The sequence below is a fragment of the Festucalex cinctus genome, chromosome 7 (assembly GCF_051991245.1).
Source record: "Festucalex cinctus isolate MCC-2025b chromosome 7, RoL_Fcin_1.0, whole genome shotgun sequence".
Taxonomy (NCBI): Eukaryota; Metazoa; Chordata; class Actinopteri; order Syngnathiformes; family Syngnathidae; genus Festucalex; species Festucalex cinctus.
Genome location: NC_135417.1, coordinates 204,357 through 224,216, shown reverse-complemented (window position 1 = coordinate 224,216; position 19,860 = coordinate 204,357). Strand labels below are relative to the sequence as shown.

Genomic DNA, 19,860 nt, shown 5'->3' with positions numbered 1-19,860 from the left:
GTTTGTGTGTATATCTTGGATCGTGTCAGTTAAATTAACGTGATAGTTTAGTACCATTTAAAATATGTAAAACGTTCAAATGTTTTCAATGTTTTTGTCAGTGTAATCAGATGTGTCATTAGCATGTAGCATTAGCGTGTTATGTATGATAGCTATATCTGTTTAGCGGTGGGATGCAACATAAGTGGTGAGCTGTAGCATTAGCATCGTGATCCACTATTAGCAGTGTTAAGCATTAGTGCCATATTTCACTGTTAATGTGTGATGTTGTTTAAATGTTTAAATGTAGGATGTAGCTTTAGCCATGGAATGTAGCATTAGCTATGTAATACATTGAGAACATCGGGATACAGTATATAGCTAGTGGGATGTAGCATTAGCATTGTAATGTAGTGTTAGCTTGTAACATTACCGGGGGGATAGTAGATGACATTACTTGTTTTGGTGTGACTGTTTTCCCACATTCAGGCTTGTTTGCTTCGCTGATGCTAAGCTAATCAAGCTAATTTGACCACCTGTCTCAATGTAATGTTTGGCATTGTAAACATGGACACCGACTAATCCCCGCCCTCCTCTTCTCTCTCATATCACCAGGCCGTCGTCCCGCAGCCAACCTTCTCCATGCCCGTCACCGTGCCAGTGTCCAATCAGAGCGCCCCACCACCGCAACCGGCCACCCTCCAGTTCAGCAACAACCCGAGCGGCACCCTGGTCACCACCACCTCCTTCATCAACGCCGCCCTCTCGGACCCCCGCCTGCTTTCACCGCAGCAGCCCACCCTGCAGAGGAACAGCGTCTCGCCGGGGTTGCCACAGAGACCCGCCAGTGCAGGTACGACACTTCCACTGCGGTTTTTTATGTTAAAACCGCAAGCATGGGAAATTAGTTGGCTAAATTCAGCCCCCGAAGCTAGTTTCACTGAGCAAAATGAAATTTAATAGCAATATCAATCATGGGTAAGACCCACAGAAAAGTCTCAAGAATCCATGCTTGAAAATGCACAGGAAGTCGGCCATTTTGGTTTGAAGTCACCATTTTAGGCTAAATTAGCTCTGGTGCACACAACCATTGTTTCACTTAGCATCAATAAATTTGATAGTCAAGTCATCTTTATTTATATAGCACTTTAAAGTGTAAATGAGTAGACGTGCCAAAAGTCTCAAGACATGCCTGAAAAAAACACAGGAAGTCAGCCATTTTGAGGTGGCCAGTGGAGTATAAAGCTAAACAATACGGAACAACCTCAGACTTGTTTGACATTACATTTTTTGAAAATACGGCTCCTAAACCGCATTTCACCTGGCAACATGGAGCAATGTATATCATGAATAGGTGAAAAGTCTCAAGAACCCGTGCCCAAAAAGACACAGGAAGTCAGCCATTTTGGATTTATGTGGCCATTTCAGTCTAATTTGGCCATTTTCAGAGGAATTCCATCAAAGATGATGTTATCTTATCTAGTTTTACTTATCGTCATGAAGTTTTGCAGCAATGTCTTTTAGGAGTAGAACCACAAAATAAATCTGAATTAAGCCACTCCTGAAAACTGAAAGACACCAGAAGTCAGCCATTTTGTTTTGAAGCGAACAGTTTAGGCCCATATTTTATGAACAACTCCCAAGCTAGTTCAAGTCCCAAAGTCAGTTCCACCTACATTAATAATGTAAAATTTGGTCTTTCATGATTTAAGTAAACAAAAAACAAGAACCCATGTCTGAAAAGGCACAGGAAGTTAGCCATTTTGGTCATTTCCAGGGGTCTTTCAAAGGCCAATTCGTCCTAGAGATTCTGTCCAATTGCATCCAACTTGAACCACATTCAGGACAGATTCTAGTTGATGTGAAGAACTTGAGATTCACAGTTACCTCCTTTTGGCGATATGTGTGATTTCACTCCCTTCAAAGTCGGTAAACTCGCACGGAGTACTCCGAGTGGCGACTGCGGGGGTGCGAGGGCCCGTTCGTTATTGCTTTAATTTAAAGTTCCACACGCGCGCGCGTGCATCGCTGACAGAAGCGTCTTTTGATGCTGGCTGCTGACTGACGAGGTTCGTTCGTGTGGAAACATCATCAAGCGAAGGAGCGCCAAAACAAAAGCCTCTTCAAAAACAACAGCCGGCTGTGAAGTGCCGCCCACACCATTTGATTGACGGCTCCTCTTTGCGAGACGAACAACTTCTACCTCCCGAAACATGTTTGTTTACTCCCCCCTTGTCTTTTATTATATTTTACTCTTACACGACCTCCTTAATAACGCATTTTGCACTCCGCTTCCACTTCATTAGGTAAATCGAACGCGGAAATTCAGCTTGCGCAGACATTCATGCTCACTTTTTAGGTTGACTAGTGCACTGCATCAGTTCTAATATTTTGCCTTATAGAGCTACACAGAGGGTCAAAAAATGCATCATTCAATGAAAGTAACATCTATACAGATGGAATGTTATTGTTTATTGAGTGAGTTGACATTTTGACCATCTCATTTGCAATCAAGCACAACAAAATGGGCTTACTTGTTTAACAAGATCCTTCATTGATTGATTTAAATTGAATATGAAGAATTGTGTCTCCTGGTCTGCAGGTGCACTCCTGACTGGAGATCTGGGAAACTCCAATGGAGCGTGCCCAAGTCCAGTCCGTAAGTCTCGTCTCTTCACACACACGCACACATGCATGTCCACACTTTACCCTGCTGGCTGTCAACTAGCCAAATGATTGTTGCGTCTCTCAAACAAACAACGACAGATTATTTTTGCACTGTGGCAACAGTAAGCTTGCTTGGTTTGCAACACACAATCACACACACACCAATGCTGTTGGCAGGCAACAGCTGAAGGTCACAGTCCACAAGACAGAATGTGACCGGTGAGCAACTGTTTGTTTTGGATAAGAGAAAGTGAAAGTGATCGTCAATGACGGTCTTTTATATCTTTTACGGTATGATGTGTTGTTGTTGTTTTTAAAGACTGCACGAGCCATTTTTGTTATATTAGGGCCTGACCAATGAATCGGCTAGCTAATATTAGCAATTTTAAAGTTGGCAAAAAGTAGACGATTGTTCTTTTCTGATCTTTATTTTATATATATATATACATTACCACATTACAACATAAGACAAAGCTAATATCACAAAAAAAAAATAAAAATTGATTGTTGTAAGGGACCAAAAATAATTTATTTGATTCATTATATATTTTTATAGTTAATCTGCCGATTAATCGGTTATCAGAAATTTATTCTGCCAAATATCGAGAATCAGTATCGGCCTAAAAAAAAAAAATCATTATCAGTCAAGCTCAAAATGTTTCATTGTGATTTCATACACAGGCAACCCATTGAAAAGAGAGAGAATGCTGCCATCTACTGGCCATAGTTAGTGGGTGTTTTTGTTTCCGCAACCCATTGACCAGGCAGCGCTGCACTTAGACGTTATGCTGCACATTGATATAATTAAAAAAAAAAAAAAATGTAGTTGACGTCATTTAACGTTTATGGCGGCATACATTGTGATTTTACTAATTGTTATTAAATGTTTTTGGCGGTCAAAGAGTTAATTACAGTACCATATGGTTTTATAAAGTGCAATATTATAGAGTGCTATTTTTCATAACCAAAACAGGTTACAACACTTTATATTGTTGAAATAATTGCATTTTTATTAATTTCAAAAGCGAAAGAGATGTGAGAGTCTTGCGTTACGAGCAAGACAACAGAACACATTCAGCTCTTATCTCGAGGCATCACTGTACAGACGCGTGCGTCAAAATGTTATTGCGCAAAGCAGCTGAGACCAAATGTCCCCGCGACAACTGCGACAAATAGATCTGGCAACACCCGTCTTGTGTTCCTCAACCACCAACGCCCCCGCCCGACCGCCCTTGGGGCCCCTGTCAGCTGTTGCCCCTCATCTACCCTCTCCGCAATGGCCCCGCCCCAGCGTCGCCAATCTTGGCAGCGACCGCTCCTCAGAGGTGACTTTGACGCTGGCCAGAGCTTCCCCCTTAAAGCCCATTAGCGGCACATACAGTGCCAGCACTAACAGATATCTTCTTGTTTTCTTTTTTTTTTCTTTCTTTTTCATACCCTCTGGGCTGACCATGGCCATTTGTGTCCAGCGTACTTCTATTTATTTATTTATTTTATACCATTTTTGCAATGTGCAATTTCCTATGCACCAACGATATATTGTTAACAACAGATTGCACCTTTTGGCTCTTGTGTGGTTACTTTTGGTCAATTGAAACCTATGAAAACAAACATTTAAGTTTAAGATCTGAAAAGAGGCGTTTAATGGCACTGCGATTGAGCAAATGGATGCCGCCATTTTGATGCTAAGTATTGGAAACATACTCTGCTGACAGTGTAAATGTATTAAATGACTGTACAGTGGTTGCCTTGAGTTCACTGGTACGCTTGTATCTCAAATCATATCTCCCTATTAAAATGATAGAAATGCCAAGCTAAAATTTGTGTTTTTAAAAAGAAAGAGCACTCAATATTGTACTTTATAAAATTTTAATGTCACATTCAAATGGAATATAAAGAATTAAACAGCTTTTTTTAAACAGTCACATTTTTGCTTCAGTTCAGTGGTCATTGTGCTGCTCCTTCAGGTGTACGCATTATGGCCACCTGGGGGCAGTATACACAGAGGGGCAATTGTGTGCACAGATTTTCGCAATTAATTCGGTAATAACTAGAACTGATGGTAAAAATAGCACAAAATAAATAAATCTAAAATAAATAAATAAAATAATAAAATATAAAAATAAATCAAAAATGGCTGCAAACAAGCTAAAAAGAAAGTCACAGCTTGAGAATTAAACATTCCTTTTCTGCTGGCTGGATGGAGTTTCGGTTTACATTCAGCCGTTTGCACTTGATCACACAAGCGAGGTTGCGTTTGGAATGATTGTTAGTCTGAGTTCATCGACTGGGAAAGATCTTTTTCTTTTTTTTTTATTCTTAGAAAGACTTGTACATAAACATGGATCCGAGTCAGAAATTTGCTTGACCAAAATCAATTAGAACCTTTTAAGTGTCAATTTTGCTTCTTCTTATGAACTGTGAAGGAAGCGTAATGTTGATGTTTTTGTGAGTTCTGCTTGAATGTTGCCTTGATCCTCATCATGTGTTGAAATCCAAAACGCCATCCAATCAAATCACAGCTCAGGTGACTCCATGCATCCGGAAGCTTCTTGCGGTCTGCTAATGCTTCTCCTGGATCAACCCCCGTCCCCCCTTTCAGTATCCCCTTTCTTTCCCGTGTGTGCGTGTGAGTGTGTTTGAGTCTCAGCTGTCGTGCGCTCAGCTCTTCGGGAACATCCACATTGACGTCAGACGCCATTCCCAACATTCCCCAGTCCAGAGTCACCACATCGCCACCCCGTGGACTCTACATGCACACAGAAACACGACTACACAAACACTAATATGTGTGTGTGCGTGTGTGGTTGACAATGAGCAGAGTAGCATGTCACCACTGTCATCAGAAAGGAGTGTCATGGAGAACCTCTATCAACTATCTTACGCACACCCAAATGTCTGTTGTGTTTGTGCGTTTATGTGTTTGTGTCTTATTGCCATGACAACCAGATATTCCTCCACCCAGGTTGACCCCACCCCTCAACTGACTTATTCTTTTTCAAAACTTTACTTCTTCAGACCACATTTAAATTCGTCATTCTGTTTGTTACCATGACAACCAAGCCACCACACTTCCTTACTAGCTTATTATATATATATTCATGCGACATTTTTTCAGTATATTTATTTAGATTATTGTTTTAAATCAACCCACTCTCCGTGTGCTTCTTCAGCTAACGGCTACATTAGCGCCCGGGCCTCGCCGGGCCTGCTGTCCGTCTCCAATGGCAACAACAGCAACCTGGTCAAAGTGGTCCCAGCCAAGTCTCCGCCTCCCGCCAGTCCTCAGATGGTCAGCCCTCGCAAGTCGGACCTCCGGGTCATCACCTCGCAAGGTGGCAAGAGCCTCATGCAGCTGGTGAGACGCAAGAAATTAGCATGACGTATCAGCAACGATGATTCACACTAAACCACCATTTTGGGGATAATTTTCGTCATCTATGGGACATACTGTCATCTGCATAGCAGTGAAAGGAAATACCATATTTTCTTGAGATGAACCCCAGTGGCAGCAAATACAATGAAAACAGCAGGGGCCCCAAAATTGACCCTTGTGGAACACCTTACGACAGTGGGGCAAAATAGCCAAGGCTAACACAAAAAGTTTTGTCTGCCAAATATAATTAAACCATTTATGAACAATTTAGTCAGAATTCAAATCCATTTCACTAAACTAAACTTAACTGGTGACAAATAAAAATTCCCAGTCACGAGCACACGTTTTTTTTGTTTTGAATAAAAGCTTTGAATCTTGTGCAGCGTGTTTGACGCGAGTGGTCACCGTGTTTGTTTCCTCCTGCCGCGCAGACAGAAGAAGAGCTGGAGCTGGTCAGCGAGGTGAATAGAAGCTTCGGCGACCTTTTGGCACGCGCGTGTGATGTCCCATTGTGTGTGAACGCAACATGCATGAACGTGCGCACGCCGGTCACGACTTAATCACAGTCGTTGCGGCATTTGACATGAGCGAGAGACACAGCTAAGCGGCCGCCTGATCACAACTTCTTTTTTTTTAACACTGCTCCTCCCAAAAAAATCACTATTCACGATGAACAAAATGTTAGGCTAATGCTAGTGGCGAAGTTGAATTTATTTATTTTGGATATTGATGATCAGGCGACCTTCTCCGCTGTGCCCAGCAAGTGCACGTTTGTTTGATGTTCATTAGGCTGCTGCATGCGTTCACAGGAAATTAGCAAGATAGGACAGGACAGTAGAAGTAAACGAAGGACAGAAGAGAACAGAATTGGACACTCATACTCTGTAATGCAGAAAGGGTGGCAAATGCAAAAGGACATGTCAGTAGACATGAGATAGGTCAGGGGTCAGCAACTTTTACTGTCGAAAGAGCCATATTAGGCCAAATAAATAGCAAAAAATCTGTCTGGAGCCATAAAACATTTGAACATTGTGATGAACAAAACAGCTCGTTAGTGTTAGTCGCTAATGAGAGCTGCATCATAACAGACAAATATGCATTCACTTCAATTTCTTTTTTTTTTTCTCTCTCTCATAGATTTTTAGGCTTTGCTGCCTTTCTGTGAAATTTCTGAAATTTTTGGCAATTTTATGTACACACAGTAATTTTATGCCTATCTTCCCTTTTTGGACATTTTATAGATATTATTTTTTACCCTTTTTTTTTTGCTATCAATTTTCTGAAATTTTTGGCAATTTTGTGGTCATAAGATTTCTTCTTTAGTTTTTGGACATTTTACAGTTACTTAAACGTTTTCATTTTTTTTTTTTTTTTTTTATCAATTTCCTCACTTTTTGGGGCAATTCCAAAGACTTTTTTTTTTTTCTCTAGCTAATTTTCTGCCTTTCTTTTGTTTTTTTGACATTTTATGGTTACATTTTGCACATTTTCTTTTCTGCATTTTTTATTCAATTCTATGACATGTTTGGCAATTTCATGGATGTTTTTTGGCAATTTTTCTGCTTTTCCTCTTCCCTTTTGGACATTATGTGGTCACTTTTTGGGCATTTTTAAGCAATTTTTAAAAACTTTCATCTCCCCTTCATCTCACTTACAAATTTGGACACTGACTTTTTTTTTTTTTGAAAATTTAATTATTCATTTTTATTTAATTATTGATTGACTTAAATAATATTTTATCAATTTCCACTTTTTAGATCCACATGGATCAACATGAGAGAGTAAAGAGCCGCATGTAGCTCCAGAGCCGCAGGTTGCAGACCCCTGAGCTAAGCAAAGCTACACCCTGTGAGGCAGGGATGTAACTGATGGTAAATAGGACAGGACAATAAAAGCAAGCCAGACAGTGCTACACCTTGAAGAAGGTACATGACAAAAAGCAGATTGGACATAACAGGACAGTAGTAAGCCTGACAGTGAGGAATGGATTAGCAAATAGGACAGGATAGTAGCAGTGCATTAGTGCTTTGTGAAAGGGACACAACAAGTTGGACAGGATGGGACAGGACAGGAATATTCCGTTGCCATTGTGGATACAGCTCTTGTTTGGGATCTTACTATAGTTTGTTGGTGTACCTAACGAAGTGTCCACACACAAGCATGGCATGCCTTGCACTTTTCACCACAGCAACTGACCATAACCCCCCGCGTCACCTTGGCAACCGAACGTGCGAGACATCTTCGCACGCCCATGCTAAAATTGTGGCGGCGACGGCAAAGTCTCAGAAAGCATGTTAAATCGCAACGGGAGAATATTCATATGATACACTATAAGGACTGATGTCCATGTATTTAGTCACTGTGCAGTATGGGGCGGAGCCTGTCTGCACTTCGCAGTGTTTGCTAAGCTAACCGCTAACATCCACCTCTGACTCAGCCGCATGGTCCTATGTCTTCTTCCCAGAATGCTCAGCGGCTAGGCGGCTCCCAGGTACCGCAGCCCCTCACCACCCCGGTTGTTTCCGTGGCGACGCCCAGCCTCCTGGCACCCTTCTCCGCCATGCAGACGGCCTACAATACTGGTAATGTTAAATTTTGATGCCTATTGCCATTTATGTACTAACATAATAGAATATATTAATATGTAGCCCATGTTTTCAACAAAAATGAGGCAAAGGTTTTATATTTATTATACTTAAAAGTTAAATACAACTTATACTAACACCTTATTTTAATGTATTTACACCTCTAATTTACCTTATCTAACTTTAAAAAATACAAACTACCTGGTCCATTAAACAAAGTGTGTCTGATAGCTTTGTTTATGTATTTCTTATTATTTAAATCAATCTTATTTACAATGTAAATGCGCTCATGATCAAAAGCTTTACGCACACGTTTAATTGGCGGCGAACTTTTGACATGAAAGCGTGCTGAGCATTTCAAAGAAGAAAGTGGCGGTTTTGCTCCAGTTTAGCAGCTGACCCACATCCCTGCGTTCGTGGGAAGCCATCTGCCTCCAGCGGCGCTAGGTAACGCGAGCGTCACGTTGAGTCAATCTGAGTGTGCGCTACAACCCCCCCTCGGATGGGATTCCCAGTTCAGCTAGCTGAATTAGCCTCCTAGCTGCTATCCCCCCTGCAAGTTGCAAGTTAGGGTTTCAACTTGGGGTTAAGGTTTCAAATTAGCGTCGGGATTCCAGATTTTTTGGTGGTTGTTGAGACTCTCAGCTTGTGTTCCACATGGTATCAAGCCAAATTAGGGTTTCAAATCTGGGCTTCAAACCGGGGTTAGGGTTTCAAATTAGGGTCTCAAGCCAAGTTTACGGTTTAAAATGAGTATTGGGGTTTCATATTACAGTTTAAGTCTGCCTGAGGGTTCCAAACAAGTGTTGGGGTTTCAAGTAAGTGTTTCAAGCTAAGGTTGGGGTTTCAAATTAGGCTATCAAGACTGTGATGCTTTCAAACAAGGGCTGTGGTTTTAAATTCAGGTTTCAAGCTAAGCCTTGTGCTATAAAAAAAAAAAGCTGAGTTAATGTTTCAAGACAGGATTAGGGTTTCAAGCAAAATGTAGGCCTGTTTGAGTATTTAAAAAATTGATTAGGGCCTCAAATTGGGTTTTCAAGCCTGGGCTCGGGTTTTAACGAGTTCAGGCCAAGGTTGTTTCAAGACATAGGTGAGGTTTCAAATTAGGATGTCAAGTCTGTGTGAGGGTTTCATTCATGGCTTGAGGTTTTCAGTTAAAATTGGGTTTTCAAGCTTGGGATAAGGTTTTAAAAGGGTTTCAAGCCATTGTTTTGGTTTCAAACAAGTGCTGGTGCTTCAGGTTAGGGTTTCAAGCTACCATTAGGGTTTCAAATTGGGTCTTTTTTCGGGTATCAAGCCTGTGTGAGGATTTCAAGCTTGTGGTAAGGATAAGGTGTAAGTAAGCAGAGGTGGCAAATGCAAGTCCAGAAATTAAAAACCCTGCCACAGTTTGGCTTTAGCCCCAAGTGCTAGCAAGCCAGCTCCCTAGCTAGCTCCCCAATTGCTAATTTACCTGCTAAGGAGCTAGCTAGGGAGCTGGCTAGCTAGAACTTGGGGCAAAAGCCAAACTGTGGCAGACTTTTTACTAGCTAGCTCCCCAATTGCTAATTTATCTGCTAAGGAGCTAGCTAGGGAGCTGGCTAGCTAGCACTTGGGGCTAAAGCCAAACTGTGGCAGACTTTTTACTAGCTAGCTCCCCAATTGCTAATTTATCTGCTAAGGAGCTGGCTAGCTAGCTAACACAAGGGGTTAAAGCCAAATTGTGGCAGGGTTTTTACTTTCTGGACATGGATTTGCCACCTTCAGTAAGAGAATTTCAAGCCAAGTGTTTGGGTGTCAAATAAGGCTTGAAAGCCTTTGTGGGGGTTTCTTACAAAGGTGTACCAAGTTGTGTTTTCCGTTCTGGGTCAGGTGTCAAACACAAGAGTTGTGGTTTGAAATGCGTGTTTGAAGTGCTACTTGCTCCTATTAGCTGCAGCGCGTGTCGGTAGGTGGCCGTCCGCCCGGAGCGGCGGTAGGTACCACCAGCGTCCCGCCGAGTAAGGCCCGTTTAAAAAACATGAATTATGTCGTGAAGAATCTGGCGCGCCTCCCGGCAGCGGATGAATATTCACTTTGTAGCTACTTCAAAGCCGCGGCGTGAATATGATATGAAGATGACGATGAATATGGATCAGCGCCGCTGCATATTGATGTCCGGCGCACTCGCGTTCCTTTCAGAGTACCAGCTGACGAGCGCCGAACTGACGGCCCTGCAGACGTTCACGCCGTCGGGCCTGGTGCCCGGCAACATGGCTGCCTGGCAACAGCAACAGCAGCCGGCCGTCGCCCAGCAACAGACGGCGCCGCCCATCAGCCTGGCCTCCCTCACCAACCTGGTGTAAGGCGCACGCACGCACACGCATGGACTGTGAACTTCATAAGGGTTTGAAACAGAATAGCAAACTTGGGTTCAGGTTTTAATAGGGGTATCAAATAAAGGTTAGGGTTTTGAAAGCGTATCAAACCAGGGTTTTAAATTAGTATGTCAAACAACAATTAGGGTTTTAAATTGAAGGCATATAATTAGGGTTTTGAATAGGGTATTGAACTGCTGTTTTGACTTAAGATAATACACTATGGTTAGGTTTTTGGGTTGGGGTATTAAATTATTCTTAAGGTTTTAAATTAGATTATTAATATATAGTGAGTGTTTTGAGTTAAGGTATCAAATGAAGGTAAAGGATTTGAATTAGGGTATCAAACTATGGTTTTAAATTAGAGCATCAAGTTATGGTTTTAAATCAGGGTGTTAAACTAATTTTTTTAAATAGTGTATTAATTGTTGTTAGGGTTTTGAATTAGGGGAGCAAACTATGGTTTGGGTTTTAAACTTTGGTATCAAATTTGAGTTACTGTTTGAATTTAAATTGGTGATATTAAACTATAGCGGTAGGGTTTCATTCCAGGGTTAGGATTGGACTTAGGCTTTCAAACCAGGGTTAGGGTCTCAAATGTGGGTTTCAAGACATGATTAGAGTTTTGAATTACGGTTTCATACTCGAGGCTTTCGAAGATTTCAAGCCCAAAGGTAAGGTTTCAAATTAGGATTAAAAAAAATTTATTTTTGTTTTTATTTATTTTTTTACAAGCTTGGTTTAGGGTTTGAAATTATGATTTTGGTTTTAAATTAAATGTGAATCCAGGTTTAAAGTTTAGGATTTTCAATGTAGCGTTTCAACTTCAGATTTTAAGCATGAGTTCATTTGAATTTGAAGCCAAGGCTAGGGTTTCGTGTTTGGGTTTCAAACCATGATTGAAATTTAGTTTCAAGCCATGTATGTGAGAGGGTTTATTTGTCAAACTTCCACTTGACTGTTTTGTTTTTTTGTTTTTTTTGTTTTTTATATGAAAACAGTTTCAAAGTGTTTCTAGATTCAACTTTAACCTGCATTAGCAATTAGCTTAGGCGCATCCCAGTAGGATGCGCGTCTCAAAGGTGACCCGATTTGGCAGCAACCTCTGCTCGTCTGCTCACTTTAAGAACTGGCGGCCATCTTTGGCTAAATCAGTGACAAACAAATGAGGTTGTGCCCCCTCCCCTTCCTCCCCCCCACTTGTTTCCACAGCATGTGGGGTTCAGACAAACAGAGTGCAGAGATGGCTAACTGCATCTCCAACATTGCTGCTAACCTCAGGTGAAGCACAGCCGACACGCTCGCTCGCTCGCTCGCTCGTCTTTTTGTCTGCTGCGTGGCTTCTGCAAATCTTACATGTCAGCTATTGTTTTATATCATGCTTGTGAAACTGGGGTACTCTGAGGTCCGCGAGGGGGGAAATATGCAATGGAGAAACCACATTAAAGAAGTAAAAATTTTAACCATCACACACAAACCTACTAAAACACTTTTTTCTTGCTCTCAGTTCCGTTGCATCTCTCGCAGTCGACCTCAGTGCTGCCAGGCATGTTGTGGCACAAGGTGGTACTACGCTAAAGGTGCCCAACTCTAAATTCGGACTCACTTATATACTGTTAAAACCAGTTCAAAAAGGATGGCTTCAAAATCACATCTCACTACCAAGCAAAGCATTCTGGGTAGGACGTCTGCTTCTGCCTATGTCGTTAGCGCTGGAACTATAGGCCGCCGCTCTGAACTCCATCACTGTCACCGGCACGCTGACTCGGACCTTTTTAGCCCGTCGTCATCCATCTACATGTTCGGCATGAGGATGGAGAGCGTATGTGTGTGCGTGTGCATATGCCAGCAAACGAGTGGATATTAGCCGCTGATGTGACATATTAGAAAGTTCCCTCCGGCGGCCACAGGCGTTAATTGGCAGGGTGAAATTGGCGTCCGTCACGTGGAGCTGCAGGCAAGAGAGGAAAAAAAAAGTCCCGACGACAGTGTCGAAAGATGAACCTTCGTTAAAAGTTGGTGCATGAAAGGTAGCACTTTTTGGTTGGGTAACGAAAAAGTGAAGAATGGGAAGAGGAAGGGCACATGATGATAGTGGTGGTGGTGTTGTAGCTGAGGCATGTCTTGTGACTTTTGTGCTTCCACGGTGTCAACCTTGCCTGCTGTTATGTTTTGTTTTGTCATTAAAATTTCGTCTTAATTTTTATTTTATTCTTGGAAAAGGTTTTTTTTCTAGAAGAAAAAAGCGTGATTTTAGTATTACAATATTACATTTCTCCTAATTAATTTTCCCCAAAAAAATCAACTTTATTTTTTAAGCTTACAAAAATTATAAACTATTTTGTTCCCGTAAGATAATGAGTTTTTCCTTAAAAAAAAAAAAAAAAGGCAGGTGGGACTTTATTCTCATAAAATTGTTACTTCAATGTTAAAAAAATAGGTCTGATTGCAATTTTTCCCCATAGTACACCTTTGTTACCATTAAATTGCAACAATGTTAAGACAAAAAAGCTGTCCTCTATTTTATTTTTATTTTTATAAAAAAAATTGTCCTTAAACATTATTGCTTAAAAATGCACTTTCAATAAAGTATTGGCAAAAGTTGTTAGTGTCTGCTGAAAGTAGCTAATAAAGTAACTTGTAGTCTGACTTGGTTACTTTTCCAATCAAATAATCAATAAACTAAGTTATTTTTCAAATCAAGTAATCAGTAAGGTAATTAAGTTACTTTTAAAATCAAATAATCATTAAAGTAACATAACTAAGTTACCTTTTTAAATACCATAATCAGTAAAGTAACTAAGTTACTTTCAAATCAAATAATGAATAAAATAACTGAATTACTTTTCAAATTAAGTAATCAGTAAAGTAACCGAATTACTTTAAAGTCAAGTAATCACTAAAGTACTTTTAAAACTCAGTAATCAATAAAGTAACTTACTTTCAAATCAAGTCTTGAATAAAGAAAATTGCTTTTAAAATGATGTAATCAGTAAAGTAACTAAATGACTTTAAATCTAATAATCAGTAAAGTAACTAAGTTACTTTTAAATCAAGTAATGCATAAAGTAACTAAATTACTTTTAAAAGTAAGTAATCAGTAAACTAAATTACTTTAAAGTCAAATAATCAGTAAAGTAACTAAGTTACTTTCAAATCAAATAATAAATAAAGTAACTAAACTACTTTTAAAATTAAGTAGTCAGTAAAGGTACTTTTTCAGTGTAGCTGTAGCTATAGTCCAGCATGTCTCACTATTTTTTTTTGCTTCTCTGCTGCCCCCTACAGGCCGATGGCTCCCCTCCCTCAGGGGACAGCGCTGACCGTCAACACCAACCCTCACGTCAACATCAAGTCCGAGCCCGTGTCGCCCAACCGGGACCGCAGCACTCCCTGCCCCATCACCTTGGGTGGCGGCGGCGGCGTTGGTCTTCAAGTCCACGGGCAGGTGGTGCCGTCGTACGCCGCCGCGGGCCAAGGCCGCTCCCCCGTCGACAGCCTGAGCAGTAACGGCAGCTCGTACGACGGCAGCGACCGGGACGACAACGCCGCCCAAGGTCGGGGTGGGGGAGGGGGTGGGAGCAGCGGCGGCGGCGGGGGTCCCGACTTCCACCTCCACCAGCAGGCCGGCCTCCAGCAGCCCACCATGGTGCTGCTTCGGCCCGCCTCGGCCGAGCCTCCGGAGCAGGACAACGTCAAGAGGATGAGGTTGGACGCGTGGGTCACATAAAGTGCCGGTGCCGTGCCGGGCTGGACCGGACAGAACCAGTTGAGGCCCGTACCCCGCCCCAAAACACCCTTATCACACACACACGCGCACGCACCCACACACAAGCATGCTTAACATTTTAACACATTCACATACACTACTCACAAAAAATTGGGGCTTTGAGATGAATTTTCAGGATGAGCCTATCACGCTTTAGAAGCTTTTCAGGTAAACTTGATTTGGCCTCTAAACTTTTGAACTCTTGACTAGTTCAGTACTTTTTGCAGTTTTCTGTTCTCAATCGGTGTTTTTTTCCTCCATTTATTGTCAATTCACTTCACTTTTATGTCTTTCAGTGACTCTTCCAGTCTCTCAGTTGCAACTTGATGACACTGTGACATTCTTACATCTGACAACATCCTGTTTCAAGCTTTGCATTGGTTTAAGTTTATGAAAAATATTAGCTCATTTTAGAACTTAATTCTGCAAAATATTACCAAAAAACATTTGTGTAAAAAATGACTTTATTATGAAACTTTGACCAAAAAAATATGATTTTATTCATGCAAATTTACTGGATTTTTTTCTAGAATTTTTTTTTTTGTCTTGTAGCTCAGGGGAGTCAGACTCAATTTCACTTAGGGATGTACTCACTTTTGTTGCCAGCCATTTAGACATTAGCATTGTCCACTGTTACACAAGCTTGCACATTGGCTACATTACATCATAGCAAGGTGTCATCCAGTGTTGTGGCATGAAAAGATATAATGAAATATTTACATAAATGTGAGTGACGTGCACATGCACTTTTGTGAGATAATGTATGTTTTTAACAAGAATTAATTTGAAACCAGTCATGAAAAGCATATTTAAATATACAGCTATTGGTTGATTTAGTTTAAGAAAGGATGAAGGTGAATAAAAGGTTTAATTTGATTTTATTTGCTTTAATGACCCCCCCCCAAAAAAAATGCTTCTGACCTCCATCACTTGGCCAACTGTGTTTATAGGGTCAGTTGCAGGTTACAATACAGATCCAGAAAGACTGGAAGAGTTGCAGATTTTCCTTTTTCAGAATTTGGATTTTCTTTGAAATTTTCAATCAAACACCTGTGAACAGCAAGTTGTACATAAAGTACTGTAACACCGAACATTGGGCAAAAGTCAAATTAAGTTCACCTGGAAAGGTTAGAGTGCAATCCTGAAATTGCACCCCAAATCCTAATGTCCCAATTTTTATGTGACCACATTTGCGGGTAGACTTCATATTTCTACCTTTCACTTGAGACAGCAAGCCGGGAAAAAGCCAGTTCTAATGTGTAGTGCAAAAGGGGTTTGTGAGATTTCCCAGCATGCCTTGCGGGCGCCATTCATCTCCAGAGTTTTTAAGACAATGAAGGAAACGCGTGCCCCCCCGTCACGGGCAAAAAGATCACCAGACTGACGACCCCCCCCCTGAGTCTTTCACACTTGGTGGTTTGTAAGCGAGCTGCTTTTGAATCCAAGCTGAGCAAAATGCATCAATATCAAACATGTGACATTGCGTTCTTCTTTGATTGGCCACAAGAATGTCAACAAGTTTTGCTGTAATGCCTAAAGATAAAACTAAATGGAGCACAACAGACCTTTGTTGGTAACTTTAAGAATCATCTGGACAACACCAGCAAATAGCCGAGCTCCATAAATGACCCAAAATGGATGATTTGCCATTCAAGTTAAGACATGAGTCCCCATCAGTGACTGACTTGTTCAATTTTGGTCAAAAACTTCCTGTTAAATTTCAGAGGAGTCCACTAAAATGGCCACTGCAAACTAAAACAGTTGACTTTTAGTTCAGTTTCAGGTGTTTCCAAAAATAACCAAATTCAGTCTGAATTCCCCAAAATGGCTGCCGCTTTTTTTTTTATTTCAAGCACGACTCCTCTAAAATGGTTACGTCCGCCCTAACTGAAAGACCTATTTGTTTTCGGACTCCACTCCTAAAAATCTTCAAATTCCTGTTTGATTTCTGGAGGCAAAAAAAAGAAACAAAATGGCTGCTTCAAACCAAATTTTGGGCATAAGTCCTCGAAAATGGCCGACCTCTTGTTACATTTCTGACACGAATCCTCCATAATGGCTGCTTCAAATCAAAATGGCTGACTTCTGGTTAGATTTCTGTTTTTCATGATTCTCCCAAAATGGCCAATTCAGTCATTCAATTTATTTCAGGTTTTACCACTAAAATGGCCGCCTTTATATTCAGTTTCAAACATGAGCACCCTGAACTACACCCCCCCCCCCCCCCCCCAACCCCCCACCTTTTGAAATGGATGTCTTTCTGTGTCCCTCAAAATGGCTGCCTTTTGTTTTGCTTTTGGATACAGTTCCCAAACTTAACCTGCCTTTGACCCATGCCAGTAATAATCCAGTTTTGTGACATATTTCCTAGAATTGAGCCCATTAGCACCAAACCGGTTTCTTGTTAACGTTCTTGTGACCAATCAGAGAAGAGAAAAACATCACATGGCTTTCGTCTTTTTACTTTTTCAACACTAATGGCATTGCTTCCAAATCGGACAGCAAGACACGAATTAACTCATCATTTGACTAGTTAGCTACTTAAGGCTGGAAAGCGGTCATAATTGGAATGATTTGTTTCCATGGCAACGACAGAATCAGGGAGGACGATGAGTAGTGTGTGTGCGCGTGTGTGCGGTGACTCGTGACGTGAACCACATTGGGGGTCTGTGCATAAACAATACGTGCGTGTGCTTGCGTGTGTGAGTGTGACAAGTTTGGATAATAATAATAATAATAATAGATGACGACGACCACGTGCACGCCACAGGGATTGTACATAGGAGCTCAGTATTTGGCAGGAAGTAAGGACATAAAAAACAGATTCTCAGTGGAACTCCTTTTTTAAATGATTCTTTATGGCTGTATGTACAGTATATAAAAGTGTAGTTTGTCGATAATGCACCAGAGGGCGCTTTAGGGGCAGAAAAGGGACTCGATGATGGAGCGCACTTTACACACAAAAACACACATACTACACACATATCAATGCAAAGGTTCCATCCGTCCACGTGTTTGTATACTTTTTGAAGTTGTACTATTAGATTATGAAGTTAACAAACCTCTGATACGAGGTTTTAATGGTGACAAGTGCAAAATTTTAAATATTGTCATTTCCCCCAAAACCGTCAATTCATTTGTGTTGCATTTCAAATTAACTCGCTGGTTTTCAAAAACAAACAAAAAATCAAAGGAGGAAAAAAAATAAGTGTGTATTTTCCTTAGTTTTTCAATTTTACGACGTAAAGTTTTTGTTATTGTTACATTTTGTTAACATTACATTTCCAAACACACCCCTTACGTGCTACATTAAAGTCATGCAAGTGGCTAAAAGTGGGGACAGATTTTTTTTAAAAATGTATAATTTATATACAGTATCTGCAGATATGTGGTAACGCCTACAATATTTCACATGTCAACACACACACATTTACCCTGTCAATCATCACTTGACATCTCCCTGTCACATTAAGATAAAGTGAATTTCCCCCCAACATATCACTGCATTCAATCCCACTTCAAATTGTTTCTGTTGCCATGGCGATGCCGTTATAGCAACCATTAGCGCAACGTTAGCACTGCACCTTTTTAGTTTTGATGAATATTTATTGGGAAAATGTGCGACATGGTCCTTTTTAGTGCAGTAAATGAATGATTTTTCTATTCATTTTCTGCGACATTGTCATGATTTTTATTATTATGGGAGTCTGCCTCAAGCCATACGCTACCTGGTTGTTGTTACCTGTTTGCCTCCTTTAGGGGGCGCCGTAATCACTAAAAGACAATCATCTTCAAACCCGCCTGCTGTGGGAAAGACATTGGAGCGTTTTTTTTTTTTTTTTTTGTTTCTCTCACAGATTGTTGATATCTAGTTGAAGGTCCAAGTACTAGACTGCTTCTCACTAGTAAGTGCACTAGTCGAATGACTGTCTTGCTAGTAACATGTCTCTATAGCGTCACTTTTGGTATACTAGTATGCAATCAAACCTGACTGGTAAACTTATGTGCTCCACTAGTAACACGACTAGTAGAGTGTCTTACGAGCGTGGACGAAGAGTGATAAACTAGTACATGGACTTAAGATTGTTTTGAAGGATTTGTACAAAACGCTCCAATTGATTTCCACACGTGGGCCACCAAAGCTAAAACGCTCGCTTTCCGGTGTTCATTCGTGCTGGTGACAAGTCTGTTTTTTATGGTGATATTATTCTGAATATAAATTATCATCAACACGACGAGCTCATCGACGTGATTGAAGACTTTCTTTGTGTAGCTTAGTTTTTATTTGATGAATATTCTATAAATATCTTTTTGTTTGTTTGGGGGATTTTTTTTTTTTTTTGGTTGTGTTCTGAATAAACCGCACGATTTTCGACGCACAAGTAAGCGAGGATGTCACTGCTGCATGGATCAAGAGTAAAGGGGAATAAAATGTAATATCAACACACCGTCGTCACACAGAAATATATACAAATAAAAATGAAGAAAAAAAATATGAAATAAAAGCTAATATATTGTGTTGGGCTAGTCTGCTTTTTTGTTGTAAAGAGACTTTTTTTTTTTTTGTTGGAGAATGATATACAATTTGTGTATATTTTCATAAATAAAAGTATGCACTGATATGTTATTACGAAATCTATACTGCTTTTACAAAAAAAAGTGTTTGTTATTGTACCAAAGTATCCAATGCTCCCCTCTTCTTGCGCTCCCCTTGCTCCCCTTTTTGCGTATGTTTTACCGTATTTTATATATTAAATAGACAAGTTGACCTAAACCACAATTTGTCATTCTTTTCTGTGCCCATCTTCATTCTCTTTTCTTTAGCAGTGGACAAAATATGATTTAGCCTACAGGAGGTAAAAAAAAAAAAAAAAAAAAAGTTGGTAATGTGTACTTCAAAAAAATGTTGACAAAATTTTGTACCAGATGAAAATTATAGCGTATTTCCTGTATTTATGACTATAGCATTATTTTATATCGGCAGCTTGAGTGGCCTATTCGAAAGTGGCACTAAAGTGCTTCCAGCCACTAGGGGGCATACGTGCATAGTATATGACGATTGCTCGGATAGCTGTGCGGTCTTGTTGGCTGTCAAGTCTGCCGCCTTGACCTCTGCTTTCCCGCTCATTCCCATGTGAATATTCAAGA

The 19,860-nt window shown here is 40.6% G+C and overlaps 1 protein-coding gene across 4 annotated transcripts in view; it reads left to right on the top strand.

The window, feature by feature from the left end:
- mef2d (myocyte enhancer factor 2d) overlaps positions 1 to 19,486 on the top strand; it is an 85,136-nt gene extending 65,650 nt beyond the window's left edge. Inside the window, exons 5-12 of one of the 4 annotated variants that reach the window (XM_077526418.1) lie at positions 595 to 832; positions 2,582 to 2,638; positions 5,820 to 6,004; positions 6,454 to 6,483; positions 8,487 to 8,604; positions 10,768 to 10,927; positions 12,156 to 12,224; positions 14,232 to 19,486. In XM_077526418.1, coding sequence (XP_077382544.1) covers positions 595 to 832; positions 2,582 to 2,638; positions 5,820 to 6,004; positions 6,454 to 6,483; positions 8,487 to 8,604; positions 10,768 to 10,927; positions 12,156 to 12,224; positions 14,232 to 14,673 — 1,299 coding nt within the window. In that variant the 3' untranslated portion in view covers positions 14,674 to 19,486. The remainder of the gene's footprint in view (positions 1 to 594; positions 833 to 2,581; positions 2,639 to 5,819; positions 6,005 to 6,453; positions 6,484 to 8,486; positions 8,605 to 10,767; positions 10,928 to 12,155; positions 12,225 to 14,231) is intronic. The other 3 variants (XM_077526419.1, XM_077526420.1, XM_077526421.1) reach the window with 3 other exon arrangements.
- Positions 19,487 to 19,860: the final 374 nt, after the last annotated feature.